At 56.0% G+C, this 23,534-nt stretch overlaps 1 protein-coding gene across 1 annotated transcript; it reads left to right on the top strand.

Annotated features, from left to right (window-relative positions):
- Positions 1-4,473: 4,473 nt before the first annotated feature.
- On the top strand, positions 4,474-9,032 carry GRXCR2 (glutaredoxin and cysteine rich domain containing 2). Its single transcript, XM_036391862.1, has 3 exons — positions 4,474-4,818; positions 7,620-7,835; positions 8,853-9,032. Exons 1-3 carry the CDS (start codon positions 4,474-4,476, stop codon positions 9,030-9,032), a joined length of 741 nt encoding a protein of 246 aa, XP_036247755.1.
- The last annotated feature ends 14,502 nt before the right edge of the window (positions 9,033-23,534 follow it).

Below are 23,534 nucleotides of genomic sequence, written 5' to 3'. Positions count from 1 at the left end.
ATCCCGAGCCTGCCGGCTCTCCCGGCGGTGCTGGGTGTCTCCGCTCCCGCTGACGCCAGCCCGCAGGAATGCGCAGCGGGCCCTGCCTCTGCCGGCACGGGGAAACCTCCGAGCGTCCCGGCCCCTGGAGTCCCGCGGGCTCACGGCAGGTGTGAAGGTGTGTGCGTGCAGCTCTGTGTCTGCGCACCCTCGTGAATCCAGCTTTAGCACTGGAGTGTTAAAGCATCCGGAATTTTAAATAACCCGCGACTTTGGCAATTTGGGAAAACAGCAGGCTGAGCACAAAAGGAAGCCCTGTCAGCCCCTTCATCAGGGCAGGTGATGCAGCATGACATCACTCCTTAGTTCAGCTCTAATTAGGCGCTCAGGACTCCCGAGGAGGGGTTGGATGTTTGCATCAGAGGTTCAGCCCTGAGCCCAGCCTGTCCCGGCCGTGCCTGATGTGTGCAGGGGCTGCTGCTGCTCCATTCCCGCCGTGTCCCAGCCCCGATGGCAGGCTGGGGGTGCCCTGTTCAGCTCTCTTTGGAGCAAGGATTGGGGTACAGGAGGGATGCTTGGGAACGCCCGTGCTGACAGTGAGTGATCAGCTTCTGCTCGCCATTGATGGCTGCAGGGCTTCTGGGGGAGTGGGACACACCAAGCCCCCCAGCCCAGAGATGCTGGGCTCGACCCACCCACCCTCCCTCTGCAGGAGCCACGGCTGTGCTCTCACTGGGAGGGAAGAAAACTCCTGCTTCACTCCTTGGATTTTCACAGGATCTGTGCCTGCCCACAGCAGGAACCACCCACCTGGCCAGTACTTCAAGCACGTCTGTGTAAGTCCCTGGCAGAGGATGATGGTGGCCAGGAATGCCAAAAATGCTCGGTGTGGGTCAGGTTGCTGGAGACAGACTTTAGTGCCTCCTGATCTGAACATCAGAGCTCACACCTGAGCCAATCCTGCAGTGTTTCTGACTTGGAAACAGTGGTGTTAGGGCAGTGAGTGCCAGGGCTGCTTGTGCAGGTGCCACCCACTGCAGCTCCTGTGTGCTGCTCTTTGGTGCCTGTTTTCTGCTAATCCAAACAAATCCAGTGCATCGTGGTAGGAGCTGGAACATTGACCAGGCTGGCTGGGGGGGACTGCATTAGGTACCCTGAGGTCCCTCCCACCCTGGGGATCCCAAACCAAACCCTGCACAGGGCACAGCCAGCCCTGAGCACTGTATGACCTGTCAGGTCTGGCTGGGGCAGATCCTATTTTAAAACTTCTACACCCTTTAAAAGTTGTTCATTTTAAAATGTGTTGTTTAATGTCAGATAAAAGATTACAGATGTTCTGAGCTGCTGGCAGATATCAATTGAAGACAGCTGGAAGCAGGCCTTTGCCTTGGCTCACGTGGACAGGTTTGTAAAAAACAGTGCCAGCTGAGACTGTCTCAGTGCTGCTGAATGGGAAACTCCTGAGCAGTAGTTAGCAGAACACTTGTGTTTTTTAAGGTTCACTTCTAGCTGCAGATGCCAGTATCCCCTGGCACAAGGAATGATGAAATCCAGGCGCAGGCTGCCAGGCCAGAGGGAGCGGTGGCTGTGCAGGCTCTCTGTGAATGCCCTCCCATGCTCTTTGTGTCACATGGGCTGTTGGGACACGTCCCTGGTGTGCTGGCACCTGGCTCCCGGGTGCTGTGTGCTCGTGGTGATGTGAGCAGGGCTCTGCTGCAGCTGAGAGCCTGGTGCTCATCCCCATCCTGCTCCCAGTGCAGGGCAAGGAGGGCAGCATGGCTTGCTCTGAGGAAGCACAGCACAACAAAGCCTTTTCCAGCAAAGCTTGCAGGTGGAAACACATCTTCAAAGTCCAGCTGCCTGTGGCTCCCTTTGGGCCCAGCTTTGCTGCAGTGCTCCAGAGCAGCGCTGTGCTGCTCGGGCAGGGGCTGGCTCTGTGCTCTGCAGCCACAGCTGCCTCTGGCTCTCTCTGGGCCCTGCTTTGCTGCTGTGCTGCTCGGGCAGGGGCTGGCTCTGTGCTCTGCAGAGCCCCCGGCCGCCCCATCCTCCCCTGCTGCGGGGGGAGCACGGGCCCCACGCTCGGGAGACAGATGCCATTAAAATGCACTGGAACAGAGTCTGAAGTCAAATATAGTGCTGTGATCATCTAGGTCGTGCAGCTTAATGACTTCACTGTTGAATGCTAAATTATTTTTGTTGCATTTTTAGTAAGGCTCGTGCGGGCTGTGGGAAACAAACCCCCGCTGGCCCCGGGAGCTGCGGGGCTGTGCGGGCGGCGGGGGCTCCCGCGTCCCGCACCCGCCCGTGCCGGGGCTCCTGCATCCCCTGCCAGGGCTTCTCCATCCCGCACCCGCCCCTGCCAGGCTCCTCCATCCCGTGCCGGGGCTCCCGCGTCCCGCAGCCGCCCGTCCCGTGCCAGCCCCGCACGCTGAGCGCCTGTCCCCGCACCCTGCGGGCTCCGGGGGTGGCCTCCTCAAACAGCACCCGGGAAGTCCCCGTTTGGGTATTTAGTGTGGGAGCACTGACTCGGGGTGTTCAGAACAGCTCAGAAATGCGGAATGGCCGTTTGGGGAACTTCGCAAGAGTCACCAGCGCACGGGCACAAAGGAGCGAGGGGTGCCACGGCGGGCTCTGTGTCCCGGCCCGGGGGTGACACGGGCAGCAGGAGGCACGGGCCGGCCGTGCCCGGCTGGGTCCCGCCGAGCAGGGCTGTGCCAGCAGCACGGTCTGGATCCGAGCCGGGGCAGCACCTGTGGATAACTGCGCTGCCACCGTGGCTTTGCTCGGCTCGCAGCGGTGCTCCTGCTCTGTTCTCTCATTGCTGCTTTGAACTGCCTTTCCTGCCTGATTGTTCCCTCAATCAAAAGAAAATGAGCTCCAATTGAGGTACCTCACAGTGCGATTTGTGTCGGGTTGTGGCCTCTGGGGACCCTTTGAAGAGCAGCAATTCTGAGGCTGGATTCAGTGGGTTCGCAGGGGAAGGGGTGGATCCGCCTTCCCAAGGGAATCAGCAGGAGCCCGGTGCGGCTCATGCAAATCCGAGATTTCATACAAAGCGAGGTCTGTCGTGTGGGGTGGGAAGGAGCCTGGCAGCAGCGCTGCAGCGGGGCTGAGGCCGTGCCAAGGGCGGCTCCGGGGCCGGGAGCTCTCCCAGGCGTGCTCAGACCTGCTCTCTTGGGGCAGGAAACATTTCTACCGTCCTTGTGCTGAGGCTTCCCGCAGCCCGGGGGACCCTCAGAGCGGGTCTGTAGTGACAGAAACTGCTCGTGGTGGCTGTTTGGTTGGTGGAAGGGCTGTGCAGATTCTAATGTGTCATCCTAGGATTTCATTAATGAACTTTTAAAGGATAATGAATTAACCTATTGAGAGCATTAAGCTTTAACAGTGCTGGGTTTGAGCTGAAAGAAGTTAAATGAAGCCCTCTGCCTACATCCTGCCAAGGCAGAGTCCCCCTGGATCTGTAATGGTGGATATGTATTAAAATCTTGGAACTCAAAAAAAAAAACCCAAAAAAGAGATTATAACTCCTGTTGGGGACCTATGTGATTCAAGTAAGTGTTGGGAGGTGTTTAAAGCCCAGACAGCAGTTACCTGGTAGATGTGTTTGTACCACACGTGCTCTTTATTTTACCCCTCGAAGGGTCAGAGGAGCTCGAGGTGCCCAGGCAGGGATGGGCACAGGAACCAAACCCTCAGTGACAGAGACCAGGCCAGTGAGGTCCCACTCTGGCCGACAGGGGCATCTCCGAGGATGGGCTGTCCTGGGATGTGTCTGGGTCCCAGGCTGCCTGGAGATGGAGGTTTGGCAGTGCTGGGGAAAGGAAGCTGGGGCTGCATCAGTGACTGTCTCCTAAAAATGAAAACCAAACCCAGAATGGTCCAAAAGGCCCTAAAAGGCATCAAGAATTACAAATAGGGATTGAGCACTAACGAGAGAATATCTCAATTAGATCTCTCAACCTGTACAGGAACGCATTAGATTAAATGAAACTGAGCTTTGTGCTCTCAGGGTTTCAGTGTGAGAATGGGAGAGGAATTATTCATTTCAATTTGCAATTTGTGAGGCTGGATTGCTTTTTCTCTGAACTTGTCTTTTTAACTTTTTACCTTGTCAGAAAATTATGAAAAGCTACTGGGATGATGTATTTGGGGTAGTTCTTATCACAGCACGTGGCAGAAGCATTTCCATGGTTTCAGAAACATGGGTAGAGTTTCCCATTTAATTCTCTCCTTCCAGGTTAACTCCTTTCTTGCTGTGGTGTCCAGCCTGGCCCCCCACTCACCAACCTGCTTTTGACTTCACTACCAGTGATATTTTCTCTTTGTGAATTCCTATCAATATTTAATAGAGTGGAGTCAGTTTTGCTGTAAGATGAGAGGAACTACTAGAAACCTTGAATTATACATCACGCGTGGGGGGGAGGCTGGAAGTGTTTTCTGTGGGGCCCAGAGCTCCTGGGGCCGCTCTGCGGGAGCTGCAGCTGGGCCCCGGTGATGGAGGAGCCCCAGCAGCAGCCGCAGCTCGAGGGGCGGCCCCGCAGGGTGAGGTTCAGGATCTCCTCGGCCTGCAGCGGCCGCGTGCTCAAGCAGGTCTACGAGGACGGGCAGGAGCTGGAGCCCCCGGCCAAGGAGCGCTCGCGGCGCTTCCTGCGCCACAGCTTCGAGCCCGGGGAGCCCCTGTGCGGGCCCGGGGAGCCGCCCGGGAGCAGCGACAGCCTCTGCTGGCCCACGGCCCTGACCGCCCGCAGGATCAGCGTGCTGCGGGAGGAGCAGCACCAGCGGCTGCTGGGCAGCGCGGGCCTGCTCCGCGACTGCCGCCCGGGGACGGGCCTGTGCGGGGTGAGTGCTGCCCTTGGGTGTGCCCTGCCAGCCTGTGTGGGGAAATACTGCCCATGGCCATGGCTGTGCCCTGCCAGCCTGTGCGGGGTGAGTGCTGCCCTTGGGTGTGCCCTGCCAGCCTCTGCGGGGAAATACTGCCCATGGCCATGGCTGTGCCCTGCCAGCCTGTGCGGGGTGAGTGCTGCCCTTGGGTGTGCCCTGCCAGCCTGTGTGGGGAAATACTGCCCATGGCCATGGCTGTGCCCTGCCAGCCTGTGCGGGGTGAGTGCTGTGCCCTGCCAGCCTGTGCGGGGTGAGTGCTGTGCCCTGCCAGCCTGTGTGGGGAAATACTGCCCATGGCCATGGCTGTGCCCTGCCAGCCTCTGCGGGGTGAGTGCTGTGCCCTGCCAGCCTGTGTGGGGAAATACTACCCATGGCCATGGCTGTGCCCTGCCAGCCTGTGCGGGGTGAGTGCTGTGCCCTGCCAGCCTGTGCGGGGTGAGTGCTGCCCTTGGGTGTGCCCTGCCAGCCTGTGTGGGGAAATACTGCCCATGGCCATGGCTGTGCCCTGCCAGCCTCTGTGGGGTGAGTGCTGTGCCCTGCCAGCCTGTGAGGGGAAATACTGCCCATGGCCATGGCTGTGCCCTGCCAGCCTGTGCGGGGTGAGTGCTGCCCTTGGCTGTGCCCTGCCAGCCTGTGCGGGGTGAGTGCTGTCCTTGGGTGTGCCCTGCCAGCCTGTGCGGGGTGAGTGCTGCCCTTGGCTGTGCCCTGCCAGCCTGTGCGGGGAAATACTGCCCATGGCCATGGCTGTGCCCTGCCAGCCTGTGCGGGGTGAGTGCTGTCCTTGGGTGTGCCCTGCCAGCCTGTGCGGGGTGAGTGCTGTCCTTGGGTGTGCCCTGCCAGCCTGTGAGGGGAAATACTGCCCATGGCCATGGCTGTGCCCTGCCAGCCTGTGCGGGGTGAGTGCTGCCCTTGGCTGTGCCCTGCCAGCCTGTGCGGGGTGAGTGCTGCCCTTGGCTGTGCCCTGCCAGCCTGTGCGGGGTGAGTGCTGCCCTTGGGTGTGCCCTGCCAGCCTCTGCGGGGAAATACTGCCCATGGCCATGGCTGTGCCACTGCCAGCCTGTGTGGGGTAAGTGCTGTGCCCTGCCAGCCTGTGAGGGGAAATACTGCCCATGGCCATGGCTGTGCCCTGCCAGCCTGTGTGGGGTAAGTGCTGTGCCCTGCCAGCCTCTGCGGGGAAATACTGCCCACCGTGTCCTCTGCCAGCCTCTGCGGGGTAAGTGCTGTCCTTGGGTGTCCCCTGCCAGCCCCTGCAGGGTAAGGGCTGCCCTCACCCATGGCTGTCCCCTGCCAGCCCCTGCAGGGTAAATGCTGCCCTTGGCCATGGCTGTCCCCTGCCAGCCCCTGCAGGGTAAATGCTGCCCTCGGCCATGGCTGTCCCCTGCCAGCCCCTGCAGGGTAAGGGCTGCCCTTGCCTTTCCCCCTCTGGGCTCAGCTCCAGCCTAAATCCTGCTCGGGGGAACGTGCTGACAGGAGCCTCACACCTCAGCCTCATCCACATGAAACTCTTCTGTCAGGCCAGGACTTGAAAAGGGTGCTTGTGAATCTCCAGCCACTGTTCCAGGAATTCTGTGTGCTGAATATGGCACATGTGGCAGGATCCTCAGGGTCTGCAGGAGGGAACAGCATCTGCCAGCTGTGCTCCAGCTTCTCCTGGTCTGGTCTGCATCTGTCCATTGGGTAGAGTAAAAGAGAAAATTTCCTTACCTATTGCTATCTGTACATGGGAATCCTACTGCATCTAGATCAGTCAAATGTAAGGAGGATGTTAAGTTAATGAGATAGATTTAAAATATTAAAGTTGTGTGACTTTGGCTGGCAGGAAGCCAGCACTGCCATTGTTGTCTGCATCCCCTGGCAGCCAGAATTCCTCTTTGGCTACTTTGACAATCCCAGCTTAGTTTCACTGGCTATTTTCTTAACATGTTATTAGTGCTACTGATAGAGAAGTGCTTCTTTAGTCCTTATAAAGAGGCAGTACATGCACAATATGTGTAAATAATTTTTATGGCCTAGATTTGAACACACTGAAAGTCTGTTAATTCCTGGTGCTCATCAAAGCTGTGTGTGGGAAACCCAGATGGCTGATACTTGACACACTGGACATGCAGTTTGCCTGCAAACATCAGACCACGATGCATCTCTCCTGCCCGAGGGCAGTGCACTGCTGTGATCTTATCCAGCCCGTTTAATTTGTTTTGCATTCTTGGGTAATGCTCCTCTTCCTCCCCAGTGTCCCCAGCCACAGATACCTGGAGTGACCACGCTGTCCAGTACCAGCTTGTGCTGCATCCACATGCACTGGGTGCTTGCAGAGCCGTGTCTGCTCCTCCCCACAGGGAGCAGGTGCCCACTGCCAGGAGAGCACCAGCCACCGCAGCAGCTGATGTGACTCAGGGCACTTTGTAGGAGAACGTCTCCTTTTGCACGGCTTCCTGACACAGACACTTAGAATGCCTGTGAAATATGAAGAGTGTGTAAAACAATAGGCCCCAGTAACTCCATATGACTCCAGGGAGGAGGGACCAGGTCAGCAAAGTGCTGCTCTCAGGGAAATGTTTGACCAAGTTTAGCTTTAAAATGGCTAGAAAAAAAATACAAATTCACCCAGCTGGGCTGTACCTCCACCAATTTGCTGGATGTTCTGGGGGTGGTCAGGGGAGCTGGCCTGGGGCAGGGGACACTCTTCTGGAAGCTCAGGGACCATCAGTGTTTGCAGAGTGAATTTATCCTGGTGAGACACTGGCAACTTCCTTCTTCAGGCTTCCCCAGCTGTAGATTTTGGCAAGATCATCATCTACACCAATAACCTGAAAATCATCCGTGCCCCGATGGACCAGAAGGAGCTCATGAGAAGAATCATCCAGACGGAGGGAATAAATGACTGGACATTCGTGTACCGGGAGAAGAAAGAGCGCCTTAGTGGCGGGCATAAAAAAGATGTGGAGAATGTGGTCACTTGCAGCCAGTATGTGCAGGTAAGAGAAAATGGAATGTGCTTTTTCCCCACAACCCTGGTCCAACCACCCGAGCCCCATCCCTCTCTGTATCTGGCTCCCAGCTAAGTTTGGATAAGAAGCAAATGTTTTCTGTTTCCCTCGGGAGATAACGACCAACACTGCTGAGATGCTGCTCTGGGGACAATGCTGGCTCCAGGTGCTCATGTCTCCCACTGATTTCTTCCCCTGGAGATGGCTGGCATTTACAGGGCTTGGCTGGGCTCCATCCCTGGTCACCCCTCCCAGTGGGATAAGAGCAGGCCAGAGTTTCTCCAGCCTGACAAGGCTAAACACAGCTGCTCTGTGGCTGAGACTGCTTCAGGCTAAAACTTTAGCATCAGTTGAAATAAGGTTGTGCCTTACATTTGCTTTCTCACGGGGGAGTCTTTGTTGGTCAGAATCCCAATTAGTCTGACCATGATTTGATCCCACAAAACCTAATGCTGTCATGTGGAGCTGATGCAGTTTCATGGAACTGAGCGTGGGTCACTGCGGTCCTTCTGCTCCCAGGAATTTCAAGGTGGGATTTGAAAGAGGCTGCCTGGCACAGTGGGAGAGAGGCAGGCACAAAGCACAGCTCAAAAGAAAGCGTGCATGCTGGTGATGAGGGATTTGGGCAGAGAGGGTGACGAGCAATCCCTGAAGAAATGAAGTGTGGCTCAAACCTGAGGCTACAGAGTGGAAATGGTGTGATAAGAAATGGCAGGAGGATGGGTGGAGCTGTGCAGAGGAGAAAGATGAGTTTGGAGTATTGTGTTATAAGCCCAGTCACACTAACTGCTCATTTTCTAGCAGCAGCCACAAATTGTCCCCCAAGCATGTGGGAGCCTTTTTGTCCAAGTCCTTGCTGTGGAGAACTGATTGTCATGGGCAGAGTGGTGTGTCAGGAGCAACTGTGATGGCAAAGGCTGGGAGAGAGAACTTCCCTCTCCCAGGAATGTTCCTGACTTTGGTATCCCCCACCCACTAACAAGTGTTTTTCTGTGTCTGCTGCAGGAGGGCGATGCTGGGCACGGCTGCTCCCAGTGCAAGGGCTCGGGCTGCGCTCCCTGCTCCCTGTGCCACGGGAGCAAGTTCTCGATGCTGGCCAACCGATTCCGGGAGTCCTACCGGGCGCTGCGGTGTCCGGCGTGCGACGAGAGCGGCCTGCAGCCGTGCCGGGTGTGCGCTGCCTGAGCCGGCCCGGGCCCGGCCTGCCCGCGGTGGGGACAGGGTTAACACCGGGGAAAGGCGCTCGGGACACGGGGAACACGCTCTGGACATGGGGAACATGCTCTGTCCATGGGGAACACCCTGTATGTAGGGAAAGGTACTCTGTCCATGGGGAACACGCTCTGTCCATGGGGAACACCCTGTATGTAGGGAAAAGTACTCTGTCCATGGGGAACATGCTCTGTCCATGGGGAACACGCTCTGTCCATGGGGAAAGGCACTCTGGACATGGGGAACACTGTCCGTGGGGTAAAGGCGCTCTGTCCATGGGGAAAGGCACTCTGGACATGTCTCACTGTGGGTGTGAAGCTGCTCCTCCGAGCAGGGGAGGGACAGCGTCAGCGCCTGTCAGGTGTGCAGGTGGTACCTGTGCAGCTGCAGTCAGTGCTGGGACCAGTCTGTACCAGTGCAGCTGCAGTCAGTGCTGGTGCCAGCTGGTACCAGGGGTGCTGGTACCAGTGGAGTCCAGCCCGGGTCTGTTTGTCCCAGCAGTGCCTCTCTGGGTTTAACCTGCTGGGCCCCAACAGTGGCACTGCCGTTGCAGTTCTCTCTCTGTGCCCTGCAGGGTCACAAGCATTTCCCGAGGTTTTGCTGCTCTGACACCTCCTTCAGTGACACAGGGGTTCCTTTGGGGTCTGATTTATGGTGGGAATTGAAAACCCTTCCCAAACCTGGAGGTATAAAAAAAGTATGTGTATTTATTATTTTAAATAGAAGTTATTAAGTTTTAGCCTCCCTACAAGGAAGGGCTGAATTAAAATGCTGCTCAGCACTTCTCAGGACCAGGCTGAGGGTGAGCAGCACAGCTCTTGCTTAACGCTAATCCCGTGTTGTAATCTGCAGCAGGTAAACGCTAATTAGTGACATGAAGCAACGATGGGGATTCTTTGCAGGCTGCCACTGGCACACAGAGCACAGGGGCTGTGCTGTGGGAGCCTGAAGTAAACAGGGGAAATGCTGTTTTTTCTCTAAAGCATTGACTTATTACTTTTTATATTCAGGAGTGATGTCAGTGCAGCCTTAACTCCTGTATACCTCTGAGACCCTGATGAGTTAGAGGCTGCTCACGTGTGCTTCACGCTGAGGCTGCAAGCCCAGGCAGGGTCATTTATGGCCAAGTTTCTCTTCTCCTGTGGTAGGTTACAAGGTTTCTCTGCAATACTGAAATTATTCAAAATAATACTGTTCTAGCTCCTCCACTTCCATGTGTCTTCTGCTGAAATTGTGCTGTGGGTACTGAGGGTTTCTTTTTTTTAAAAGTGCATCGATCTACAGGAGATACCTGATCGGCCTCATTCATCATATCATACCTGCAATGTCAGAAAATGTTGTCCTTGGGGTATCACTGAGGGCAGGTGAGACTTCCCAAATCAGAAATTGCTGTCAGGCAGGTCCCTTCCCTCAAATGCAACCTGTTTGATCTCAGTTTGTTGGGCTTGCTGGAGAGTTTGCTGGCCTAAGATAAGAAAAAAGTAACCAGGCAAAATTGCCTGATAGTGTTTACAATAAAACTAGACACAAATATGCACTTATAAAATCAATATTTATTGTTCTTTGGTAATGATGATGTTTCTCAACCGCTGTCACTCCTCCTGGCTGTGTCAGCAGTTCCCATCATGTGGGCATGGCACAGGGGTGATGCCTGCAGCCAGGAGCTGAGCTCTGCCCCTGCTCAGTCCTATCCCACAGGTTCCAGTGTCCTGGGGACCAAGCAGAGCAGGGATTTGCTTCCCCAGCTTCCAATGTACTCCTTTCATTTTTGGAAATACGCTGGCTTGATTTACCCAATAAATGCTCTTATTTCACCTGGCACAAGTTTGAACTTTCCTGCAGCATCCTGGTGAGCAGACTGCTGAGGCAATGGGCTGCTTGTCACCTGCTGCTGCTGTTATTTCTGCTGCCTTCAGAGCCCCCCATCCCTCCCTCCATCCCTCCCCTCTGGGCTGGTGGCACAGGGTGGAGGGCACAAGCTGAGCCCCAGCGCGGCCCTGTCGGCCTCTGTCACCAGCTCAGCGGCACAGGTGGCACAGACCTGGCTCTGGCCATGGCCCAGCCTCGATGGGCACAGCTGAGGCAGTGCCCAGGGCTCCTCGTGATGGGCAGTGCCCCCTGGCCTGCCCCGGGCAGCCTGGCTCCTGCTGCTGCCAGCCAGCAGCTGGACAGGGAGTTCTGCTGGGTGACCTTTTACCAAAAACTGCCAGATCTTTACAAACTGGATTACTTTATGGGTCGGGGCAGGAGTGGAGGATGACGTGTTGCGCTTCTGCTGAAAAATAACGAGTTTTTCCTGTTTGCTGAAGGCCTGGAAAGATGACATGGGACTGGCTGAACTCAGCAGGCCTCTGCATGTGATCTCAGCAGGGTCAGCTCAAGTGTCTCTGATGAGAATGGTGGAGGAAATACAGGAGTCTATAAAAAATGTGGGTTTGGTTTAATTAAGCACCTGTTTTTTTTTCTGGTGTTTAATGGCTCAATAATAGAAGCAGACCCCGGGAGTGGTGGTGTACCAAAACTCAAACTGTCCTGCATGTGATATTCTTTTACAAAGGAAAAACCCAAATATCTCTGCAACTTCCAGGACTTTGAACAGTAAATACAGGCAAAGATGCTTAGTCTGGAGTCTATTTCTCATGTTTTTTGTTAACTTTCTACAGCTGTTCTTGTTTTGCCTTAGAATGGGAGCACACGAAAAGGAATTTAAAGGTTTCTCTAAAGAAAAAACAAACCGAAGAGTAAAAGGAACCATTTGTTCTCTTGCCCCAGTGCAGAACTGCAGAGCTGTGTCTGGCAGCTCGGGCAGCCTCATCCACTGACTGTTGTTGGCTGCCACACCATGGCCAAGTGATGGATGTGCTCTGCAAGGCGGGGGAAAACTGGGAGCAAACTCGGGAGAGAGAAGCCAGGGCCTCCTCTCGCTGACCTCCTTGAGTGCTTGGCAGTTCCAGGTGAAGGGAGAAGCAGAGTCAGTGCTCTTGGTGGTGGTGCAGGGTTTGAGCCAGAGCAGGGGTGCAAAGGGAGTGGTTTCCATGTTCCACATTTGTGTGAGACCCAGGAGGGGCGGCTGGAGCTGAGCAGGGGCGCTGGCAGCAGCAGGGCGCAGAATGGGAGGTTAAATGGATAAATAATCCTGTTTGTGGTGGTGCAGGGTGCTGCATGGCTCTAGCCCAGAGCACAGTGGCATTGCAGGGGCGATTCCCAGAGTTACTAATAAACGCCTTGGTTAAAGCTGACTCCTGCTCCTGCCTGGTTCTCTCTGTTGTGACTCTGCAGGTGGAGCCTTGGAATGTTGCTGTGCTGCAAATCAGGCTGGGAAGGTGTGACCAGACGAGCTCTCAGAGACACCAGGGCCAAGGCTCTTGGGGTTCTTCAAGGTCACGTTAGTGCCAAGACACCTCCTGGCCCACAGAAATGCCACGTGTGGGCTCAGCTGGGGCATTTGTGTATCAGCTGCACCTTGTGGCCCATGGGGATGGAGCACAGAGGTCCCTTGGACAGTGGAAAGCACTGCTGTAGGGTTTGGGAGTTTTTGGGTGGCCTTTAATTGATCGCAGGGGTTGTTTTAAAGTGAGTCCATGACCTGGGAACATGACACTTTATTCAGGTATGATGAATTGATCTGTATTTGAAATATGCACGTCCATATGTGAAAGGGTTTTGTATTTATCAATCTTTATCACATGACTAATCTGTGCAGTGGGTTTTTAATTTACGTTCATTTACAGCCACCACCCTTCCAAAGCAGAAAACAAGTGGAGGAATCTGGAAGGCTTTAGCTGAATTTGCAATATCACTGCCTTATCTCCCTGCAGTTAAAAAAGAAAGAATCAGAATATTTATGAGTTTAAACATTATTATTTTTGCAAGTCTTTGAGGCTGCCGTTTTGATTTATGTGAGCTACGTTTGATCTACATGTAAAGCCAGCCCTTCATTGCTTTGAAATCTTTTGATTTTATACAAACTGCTCTGTGTGAGCTGAAGTGATGTCTCTGCTGCAGAACTCTGTGCAGCCCAGTGATTCCCCTGCAACAACTTCTGAGAAACGCCGTGGTGTCCTCTGGAAAGGATGGCTCAGGTTCCAGCCAGCACAGGTACGTGGGCTCTCAACTCCCTGGATTCAGAATAATGGCCAATGTGACCCATTCTGCTCAGTGCTGCTAGTGGGAAACTGTCCATGCATTTGCTGGATGATGGGTGAGAGCACAGGAATTCTTAGTGTAGTTTTATTTGCTGGGTTTTTGCAAGTGGGGAATGGCTGGTTCTGCTTGGAGTAATGTGAGGGATGGCCCTGGAACCACTGGGACCCCCAGGCTGAGGTGCTGAGGGATTCTGGAAACATTCAGAGCCAACAGTGGGATGGGTAAAATAATTTGGACCTATGGGTGAGCTGCAGGCAAAGTCAGTTTTGTGGTTGCTTTAGGTCCATCAGTGTGATGGAGGACAAATAAGCAAATCATTCTGGGAAGAAATTGATTACAGGAGCTCGTTAACGATTTTAGGAGAAGTGTGCACGCTTTGTGGGGATACCTGTCCCTGCTGGGCTTGGGCATTCTGAGGGATGGCGTGGGCACAGCTGAGGGCCGGGGGTCCCTGAGCCTGGGATCTCTCTCCCCCCAGGTGTCTCAATCTCCCCAGGTGTCTCTCTTCCCCCAGGTGTCTCTCTCCAGGTCTCTCTCTCTCTTTCCCTCCCCAGGTGTCTCTCTCCAGGTCTCTCTCTCTCTTTCCCTCCCCAGGTGTCTCTCTTCCCCCAGGTGTCTCTCTCCAGGTCTCTCTCTCTCTCTCCCTCCCCAGGTGTCTCTCCCCGGGTCCCCCCGCGGGCTCCGGGGATGGCCACACGGTGGCGCCACTGCCCGGGAGGTGCGGGGGACCGAGGGACAGACGGACAGCAGGACGGGGGACACGGGGACCGAGAGACACCGGGGCCAGGGGGTGCGGAGCGCTGGGGGCCGGGCCGGGGTTAGCAGAGCGGGCCCCGGGGGCTCTGCGGTCCCGCTGCCCCAGCCCCCGTGCCCGGCCAGGGACGGCGCTGCGCTGCCCCCGGAGCTCCCGGGACCGGGGGGACCACGGGGACAGCCCAGCCCCAGGGGAACGGGACCGTGCAGGGGGCTGTGCCTGGCTGCACGCTCAGCTGCTGGGACAGTCCATCCATCCCCGGGGAACGGGACCTTGAGGGAGGCTGTGCCTGGCTGCTGGGACAGTCCATCCATCCCCGGGGAATGGGACCGTGCGGGAGGCTGTGCCTGGCAGCTGGGACAGTCCATCCAGCCCCGGGTTTTGGGACCTTGAGGGAGGCTGTGCCTGGCTGCTGGGACAGTCCATCCATCCCCGGGTTTTGGGACCTTGCGGGTGGCTGTGCCTGGCTGCTGGGACAGTCCATCCATCCCCGGGGAACGGGACCTTGAGGGAGGCTGTGCCTGGCTGCAAGCTCGGGTGCTGGGGCTCTTCGCCTGTCCCAGCCACTATTACAGCTGCTTGCAGGCTTGCAATGCTATTGCTTTCACAGTTACGTGTGGGAAATTGAGTCTACTTCTATTTAAATACTGGGTAATAGAACCTGCTATTTAGTGAAAGATTTATGTAAATGGCTCTTTGTTTCACACGATTGGGCCTCGGAGAGTGCAAGTTACATCGATAATGTAATTATGCCACTACTGCCATTTCAAAGCAGCACACACTGGAGAAGCCTCCAATTTTGGTATAGAACAGGCCTTGAAAAACTCCTGCTTTTTCAATCAACTTGTATTCTGCAGCAGGAAAAAACAGAAGGGTTAGGTTTATTGAACAGTTTTTTTCTGGAGTTGTCAACCTTTTTAGCTTAGAACACGAGATTCCTTTTACATCAGAATTTTGTTATATCAGAGCTTTGGAGCACGTGTGATTGCACATCATAATTGTACTATGTAACTGTGTTGGCCTTAAAATGCAATTTCCCTAAAGCTTTGTGTTTTCTTTCCTGCCAGGCTGATGGCAGTATTTCTTTAGCCTGGCACTCGTATTAGTATGGGAGTCACAGTAATGTTCTGGTACTATCTGGGATCACTAAATTATCTTGTGCCTTACAGTGCCGTTTGTCATCCAGGTGAATGCTGATTGCCTTTTGCAATGGGGAGCCAGGTCCCCCCTGTGCCTCATTCCTAGCCAGGGTTTTGTACCCTCCCAAGCAGAGTTCTTCCTCAGAAGTCCTGTTGTGTGCATGCTTTTCTTACACAGGATGGTGCCCTCCAGCAGCCTATCCCATGTCTAGGATGAATTAACAGTTGTGGCACCACGTGGGAAACAAGTGCTGTAGGACCTGGGGGGAAACAGCCCACCTTCTTCCTCCTACAGGAACTGCAATCAAATGCTCATTTTGGATGAAACAGCAACTCTCAGGCATTATATTTTTAGTCCCCAATGCTGTAATCCCCAGAGTTTTAGCCCCTAAATTCTTTGCCATGCATTTAGAGAAGCCTTTTGGTTTGGTGGTGGTTTCTGGTGCCAGGCTTGTGCTGTTTGTGGCTGTTAGTGAGGTGCTGCCCTCTCTTCAGGGCAGGGAGCTGCTGCTCCTCTCCTGGCAGCTCCTCTGCTCTCTGCGTGTGGGGATGCTCCATGCTACCCATGGGATGTGTTTGTTCCAGTTCAGAATCCAGACCCCATGAAGTTTCCTTTGCCAGACCCCACCAAAGGCAGCTGTTCCAGAAGGTGCTCCATGATCCCAGAGAATTCTTTCCCCTGGGCTGCCTGCCAGCTGGCTGCTCCTCCGGGAGCGTTCTGTTCTTGATCTGGGTCATTAAATATTAAAAGGCAAAGTGATTCTAAAAGCCAGCCGTTTTTTAGAAGTACTAAATAACTGTAATTTGTTTCCTAATAGATAGTTTTGTCCTTGTCACCGAGTCCAACTCAATAGAAAAAAATGTGTGATGAGACAGGAGTGCTCTGTAAATCCAGTGCACAGCGTGTTTGCCTGCCTGGAGAATGAGAGAATGAGCCTGGGAATAGCAGCTGGTGTGGGGCAGGATGAAACCAAAGCTCAGTCTGGGTGCTGGGCTGGCCACTCGGGTCGCTGAGCTTTTCTGCCCCCAGCCAGGAGCAGGGGGCTCCAGGGGTCCCTCCAGACCCTGCCTGGGCTGAGGGAGGGGGCTCTCAGTGCTGTGTTTGTCCCCTCACTGTGGGAGGGGTCCTGTCCCCACACAGCCTGGCACTGTCACTGCTGCAGTGCCGGGGGCACCACGGGGCTGGCAGTGCCACCTGTGTCCCCTGGGCTGTGTGGGGGTCCTGTCCCCACGGGGCTGGCAGTGCCACCTGTGTCCCCTCACTGTGGGAAGGGTCCTGTCCCCACGGGGCTGGCAGTGCCACCTGTGTCCCCTCACTGTGGGAAGGGTCCTGTCCCCACGGGGCTGGCAGTGCCACCTGTGTCCCCTGGGCTGTGTGGGGGTCCTGTCCCCACGGGGCTGGCAGTGCCACCTGTGTCCCCTCACTGTGGGAAGGATCCTGTCCCCACGGGGCTGGCAGTGCCACCTGTGTCCCCTCACTGTGGGAAGGATCCTGTCCCCACGGGGCTGGCAGTGCCACCTGTGTCCTTCACTGTGGGAAGGGTCCTGTCCCCACGGGGCTGGCAGTGCCACCTGTGTCCCTTCACTGTGGGAAGGGTCCTGTCCCCATGGGGCTGGCAGTGCCACCTGTGTCCCTTCACTGTGGGAAGGGTCCTGTCCCCACGGGGCTGGCAGTGCCACCTGTGTCCCCTCACTGTGGGAAGGATCCTGTCCCCACGGGGCTGGCAGTGCCACCTGTGTCCCCTCACTGTGGGAAGGATCCTGTCCCCACGGGGCTGGCAGTGCCACCTGTGTCCCCTCACTGTGGGAAGGATCCTGTCCCCACGGGGCTGGCAGTGCCACCTGTGTCCCCTCACTGTGGGAAGGATCCTGTCCTCACGGGGCTGGCAGTGCCACCTGTGTCCCCTGGGCTGTGTGGGGGTCCTGTCCCCACGGGGCTGGCAGTGCCACCTGTGTCCCTTCACTGTGGGAAGGGTCCTGTCCCCACGGGGCTGGCAGTGCCACCTGTGTCCCTTCACTGTGGGAAGGGTCCTGTCCCCACGGGGCTGGCAGTGCCACCTGTGTCCCCTGGGCTCTGTGGGGCCCTGGCTGGCAGTGCTGGGTGCAGGTGCCCTCCTGAGCCCTGTGGCAGCCCCATTACAGCCCTTTGGCAAAGCAGCACCAGCCCTGGGTTATGCTTAAAAAAAAAAAAAGAAATCTTCCCCAAGTGCTTTGTAATTTGCCAGCATTTCTGCTTGTACATTTGCTGTGCTGTAAAGTCTTCCAATTCTTTGTTTTTATTTAAAAAATGGTAATATATGCTGCTGTGACTCTTCCCTTCTGATTCTCTTCTCTCATCAGGTTTGCATTTGGGGATTACTTATGGAGACTTGCAATGTGCCAGAATGTAATTCCTGAAATTGTAAGAGAGGTAATTTAGTCAAGTTGTAAAACCTCCATGCTTTGCTGTGGTTTCTCTTGTTCCAGAGGATCCCATTTCCTCAGATGGCTTTTTTAAGGAATTAGAGGAGCTGCTGTGAAGCTGGGGCCCTTCCCTGCTGCCTGCTCAGGGTGGGCGCTGCTGCCTCGCGGGTGACTCTGACATTGGCTCCAGTGACCCTTCCTGCTGGGCTGGCTGCCCGTGCAGGGTGGGAACACGAGGCTGGGGGGACCTGCAGGGTCTGGGAGGGCTCCTGGGGCTGAGCAGCTGCCTTGGGGCGTTGGTGTGGCCTTTGGGATGGCTGAGTGCTCTCGTTTGGGATAGCTGGGCTGATGTGCCCTCCAGAACCCTCTGTCCTGCCTCTGGGGCCAGTAGTGCTGCCCAAACATTGAGAACTGAGCCTACCCTCTCTTTTTTGTTTGTTTTGTTTAAAGCTATAATTCTTCCATTCCCCAGATCAGGCTGTTAACCTAACCCTAACCTGGCACCTACTTGGAAAAAGAATCTTGACCTAGGAGAAAAGAAATGCAGCTCTGCAAACTCGCTGTCTGACATGGGCACAGGCCGTGTCCCCTGCAAGTGAGGACTCTGTGGGGCTGGGAGGGAGCTGGACCCCCAGCCTGGGCAGTGCTGGGCTCTGGGCAGCCCCTGTGCCTGCTCAGGGCTGCTGCTGCAGGCCCAGACCCTCAGAATTGGCTTTTTGTTGCTTTTTGAGTGCTTGGAGTGAGAGGGGTTTAATTAAGATTTCTTGGGCCCTCGAATCATTTGCAGCACAGCTGTAGTGTCCTGGAGCTCTCCCCTGGCTGGTTCACACACCAGGTCGGGTTCTTTGGCCAGGGCACAAATAACTGCTGGTAATTAATTTTCTGTGCTGCTCTGCAGCCAGAGCAGGCTGCCTGCTGCTCTGCACAGCAGGTGAGGCAGGGCCTCTGCTGTGCTCTCGTGTCCACCAGCAGATGCTTGGACAGAAGCTTAAAAATCATCAGCTCCCTGCTGCTTGCCAGCCCTTGGCAGGGAGCGTGCTCCTCCCCAAACCATTCCCTTTCCTTTCCTCTCCTCTGTGGTGTCTGCTGTGCCCCAGAGGTGTGAGCTGGGTCTGGAGATCATGCCTGGTGCAGAGGGGAACACGGAAATGTCTGCATGCACATTTATGGCAGGATCAGAGCGGAATTTCTGATCCCTGTAGCTTTGAAATGAGCAGGTATGTGAGACATGTGACTGTCCTTAAAAAAAAAATAAAAATATTTCCAGCTGATGTCAACCCCATTAATTCCTCCTTTGTTCTGGTGTCTCTTGTAATTCGTCGTTGCCTTTGCCTGGTGCTGCTCCCTGGGAAGTGTGGCAGGGCTGTCCTGCAAGGGCCACGTGACTTCAGAAAGCTCTGAGGGTATTAAAGAAAAAACCCAGTAACTTCAGAAAACATTAAATGCCTTGTGGCTCAGGCATTTCTGAGAGCCCACACTGGGATGCTGGACACACTCCTCTGGCTTTTTAAACTGCTTTGTTTCACAAGTTTGCTGGGACCCTGTGTCCTCCCTGGGCTCCCGGAGCTGCAGTGCAGCTGTGAGTGCTGGGCTGTTGTGTGGAGACGTTGAATCCTGCAGCTGCTCAGGCTCACGCCCTGTGTCCAAGGTGTTCCCGTGGGGCAGGTCCCTGTCCCTGCTGTGCTGTCCCTGTCCTGTCGGTGTCACCTGCACGGGGACGGGCAGAGGCCACGGGTGTGGCTGCAGCTCCCACAGCTGTGGGGCCCAGCTGCCTCCAGAGCTGCCCTGGGCACCGGGGGCACTCACCTGCCCTGCCCAGGTGCTTCAAGGATGGCCAGGGGTGCTCAGCACAGCGCTGTCACCTCCCCAGGAGTCCCTGGAGCTACCTGGATCCAGGACAAACAGGGGAGAGATTTCAGCCCGGAGCAATGCCCAGTGACACTCATGGATGGAGGGAGGGAGAGAGGGATGGAGGGATGTGGCATCAGCAGCACGCGGCTGTGCAATGGCACTGGAGAGAAACAAGCAACCACAACTGCATGGAGCGTGCCCAGCTGACTGGGCACTGCCTGTGCCCGGGGCTGTGCCCACCCCTGGGCCTGTGCGCAGGGCTCTGTGCCCGGGGCTGTGCCCACCCCTGGGCCGGTCCCCGGCAGCCGCAGCCCCGGTGCCCACAGGAATCCCGAGCCTGAAGCTGCCTCGGCTCAGGGCTGTGCTCCGGCCCTTGCAGACCAAAGCAGTGACAAATCAAGCTGCCAACCCCGCCCCTGCAGGGTCCGGTGGCTGTGGCATCGGGCAGAGCCCCGCCCGTGGCTGTGGGGAGTTTATCCAGTTTAAGGCTGACAGTCACATCCTTTGTTATTTTCAGCCAGAGGACTGCAAATCAGGGAGGGGAGCCTGCGACCTTCCTGCTGTCCCTGATGCAGCTGGGGCAATTGAAGTGACACTTGCTTGGTCCCAAACAGTCAATTTAACCACAGCACAGCTCTTCCTCTTTGTGGCAGGTGTTATTTTGTCCTAAATAAATGTGTATGTGGTGCTGCCAACTGCTCCATATTCTAGCAAAGAGTTCTTCTGCTTCCAAGCAGGGCATATAAATGTCTGGAAATACCTAATAGCAAGTAGACATTACCATAAATAAATGATAAGCCATGGAAAGGGCATGATGAGGCATATCTGTGCCTCTGGAGGCCAGGGAGCACCGGTGCTGCTGTCTTGGCTGAGCTCCTGCCCCAGTGCTCTCAGGGCTGCTGTGGGGATGCAGCCTGGGCGGCTCCTGGCTGCCATTTCCAACCAGGCTGTGTCCTGCCGGCTGCTCCCCTCTGCTTGCAGGTGCTGGGTCTGCCTGAGGGGCACTTTCTGGGTGATGCACCAGTGTGTGCCCTGAACACCTGTGCAGTGTTGGGGACGAGCTCACCCGGGCAGGTCCGTGGTGCAGGAGGGGGCTGGGAAGAGCTCTCAGCCCCAAACTGAAGGGAAGGTCAGTGGCCAAACTCTGCTGTGAGTGCCTGGATCTGTGCTGAGGTTGTGTCCTGGCAGATTCCTGTGTGTCTGGGCAGGTGATACCCGTCTTTCTGCAGTGGGGAATTGTGTGCAATCTCAATTTTTGGTGTCATTTGATGTCCCTCGGTGTTTTGGTTTGGTTTGACTGCTTTCCCCTCCTCCCTGGGAGCCTTCCTTCGCTTTTCAGTGTGCATGCCTCCATTCCCTCCCATTCCCATTGCTGCCCAGCACCTCCCTGGTTCCCTGGCCCTGGGAGCTGCAGTCCCACAGCACAGAGGGTGGTGCAGCCTGAGATGGGGAGAGGTGGTAAAGGAGCAGGACTTGTGAGCTGGAGCTGGGAATTCACTGGGAATGAAAGTGCTCTCCCACACAAAAGCTCCCTCTTTTGAAGAGCTTTGCACTGGCTGTAACTTTTAATTTGGTTTTGAAAGCTGGGCAGGCTTTGGAAACTCTCCCTGACACTATCTGAACAAGGATATTGCTAGACTTTTTACACAAAAGACACTTTAATTAAACTCCCATCATGAAAACAATTAGACCAAATTTGCAGTACTTAACTAGTCAATAATTTAGTAGTTGGAGCTCATTAATAGACTTCTCCCTGTGCCTGTGCTGTGCTGCTGTGGCCCTGCCAGCTGCCTGCCTGGGGATCAATCCGGGGTCAATATCTTCCCTAAGCCTCCCTGCTCTGTCCCCTGCCACGGTGGCACTGAGGACTGGATAAATAAACAAACAAACAAGCTGCTGGCAGGGCAGCTGGTGCAGAGCTGGGTGTGCTGGGCTGGGCTGGGTGGGCTGTGCTGGGTGTGCTGGGTGTGCTGGGCTGGGCTGTGCTGGGTGTGCTGTGCTGGGCTGTGCTGGGTGTGCTGGGCTGTGCTGGGTGTGCTGGATGTGCTGTGCTGGGTGTGCTGGGTGTGCTGTGCTGGGTGTGCTGGGTGTGCTGTGCTGGGTGTGCTGGGCTGGGCTGTGCTGGGCTGGGTGTGCTGTGCTGGGTGTGCTGGGTGTGCTGGGTGTGCTGTGCTGGGTGTGCTGGGCTGTGCTGGGCTGTGCTGGGTGTGCTGTGCTGGGCTGTGCTGGGCTGTGCTGGGTGCGCTGTGCTGGGCTGTGCTGGGCTGGGTGTGCTGTGCTGTGCTGGGTGTGCTGGGCTGGGCTGGGCTGTGCTGGGTGTGCTGTGCTGTGCTGGGTGTGCTGGGCTGGGTGTGCTGGGTGTGCTGGGCTGGGTGTGCTGTGCTGTGCTGGGTGTGCTGGGCTGGGTGTGCTGGGTGTGCTGGGCTGGGTGTGCTGGGCTGTGCTGGGCTGTGCTGGGCTGTGCTGGGTGTGCTGGGTGTGCTGGGCTGTGCTGGGTGTGCTGTGCTGGGTGTGCTGGGCTGGGCTGGGCTGGGCTGGGCTGTGCTGGGTGTGCTGGGCTGGGCTGGGCTGTGCTGCGCTGGGCTGTGCTGTGCTGGGTGTGCTGGGTGTGCTGCGCTGCGCTGTGCTGGGTGTGCTGGGCTGGGCTGGGTGTGCTGTGCTGGGTGTGCTGGGTGTGCTGTGCTGGGTGTGCTGGGTGTGCTGGGCTGTGCTGGGTGTGCTGGGCTGGGCTGGGTGTGCTGTGCTGGGTGTGCTGGGTGTGCTGGGCTGTGCTGTGCTGTGCTGGGTGTGCTGGGCTGGGCTGGGTGTGCTGGGCTGGGTGTGCTGTGCTGGGTGTGCTGGGTGTGCTGGGCTGTGCTGGGCTGTGCTGGGTGTGCTGGGCTGTGCTGGGCTGTGCTGGGTGTGCTGTGCTGGGCTGTGCTGGGTGTGCTGGGCTGTGCTGGGCTGTGCTGGGTGTGCTGTGCTGGGTGTGCTGGGTGTGCTGGGCTGGGCTGGGCTGTGCTGGGCTGTGCTGGGTGTGCTGGGCTGGGCTGGGCTGGGCTGTGCTGCTGTCCCTCTGGGCTCAGGGAGCTGCGCCCCTCCTGAGCTCTGTGAGCTGCCCTGGCTTTGGGGTGTCCCCTGTCAGCCCTGTTTCCTCTCTCTCAGCCCTGTCCCCTGACTGCCATGTCCCCTCTCAGCTCTGTCCCCTGTCACCGTGTCCCCTCTCTCTGAGCCCTGTCCCCTCTCTCACTGTGTCCCCTGTCACCATGTCCCCTCTCAGCTCTGTCCCCCCTCTCTCACCATGTCCCCTCTCTCTGAGCCCTGTCCCCTCTCAGCCCTGTCCCCCCTCTCTCACTGTGTCCCCTGTCACCATGTCCCCTCTCTCTCAGCTGTGTCCCCTCTCAGCCCTGTCCCCCCTCTCTCAGCTGTGTCCCCTGGCCGCCATGTCCTCTCTCAGCCCTGTCCCCCCCTCTCACTGTGTCCCCTGTCACTGTGTCCCCTCTCTCAGCTGTGTCCCCTCTCTCAGCTGTGTCCCCTCTCAGCCCTGTCCCCCCCTCTCTCACTGTGTCCCCTCTGGGGACAGTCCTGCTGGACCCTGGGCCGTGCTGGCCCTGGAGGGGACATCCCCGCCCCTCCTTGCACTGATGTTCCTCTGTCTCCTCGTGTTTGCCTTTGGGGTTGTCACACAAAATACCTGGAGAGATGAATGCCCTGCTCAGGGATCAAACCCCAACTCTGTAACTCAGAGTTTACCCAGTCTTTACTGAGCAGGCAGAAAAGGGAAAGGGTGCTCTGCTCTGTCCCTGTTTCTTAGGACAGGCTTCTCACAGACTGTGTGCTGGAAACTCGCACAGTCAGTTTTGGAAACAAGGTGTGACAAAGGTAAGTCATTTATTACTTGAATTTCTTCCCTGAATTAAATTCTATTTTTTTTTCAAATCACCAGATTATCTGTGCTCAAAATTAAATTGATGTTTTGAGTCCTCATTCTTTACATCTTTTAATTGATGAAAGGAATGTTTGACCCTTTCTTTTGTCTACAGAGAATAAGCAGAACAGAAATGGATTTACTTTTATTATGGTAATAATTTTGTTTCAAATACATTTTAGAAGAGGGCATGTATAACTGTATCAGTTTCTGTAATTCATTCCCATTCCTGATTTCCCCCAGGCATTGAGGCAGTTCTTCTTCCTAATGCCTCA

This window comes from Molothrus ater, chromosome 15 (genome assembly GCF_012460135.2).
Source record: "Molothrus ater isolate BHLD 08-10-18 breed brown headed cowbird chromosome 15, BPBGC_Mater_1.1, whole genome shotgun sequence".
Lineage (NCBI taxonomy): Eukaryota > Metazoa > Chordata > Aves > Passeriformes > Icteridae > Molothrus > Molothrus ater.
Note: the sequence above shows the minus strand (reverse complement) of the source record. Positions and strands in the feature narration are given on the sequence as shown.

Bases quoted from the DNA above. Each gene is read 5' to 3' on its own strand.
- GRXCR2 (XM_036391862.1), top strand. From the start codon at position 4,474: ATGGAGGAGCCCCAGCAGCAGCCGCAGCTCGAGGGGCGGCCCCGCAGG. The intron at 4,819-7,619 runs GTGAGTGCTGCC...TTCCTTCTTCAG, and splicing joins CGGGGACGGGCCTGTGCGGG to GCTTCCCCAGCTGTAGATTT. The intron at 7,836-8,852 runs GTAAGAGAAAAT...TGTCTGCTGCAG, and splicing joins CTTGCAGCCAGTATGTGCAG to GAGGGCGATGCTGGGCACGG.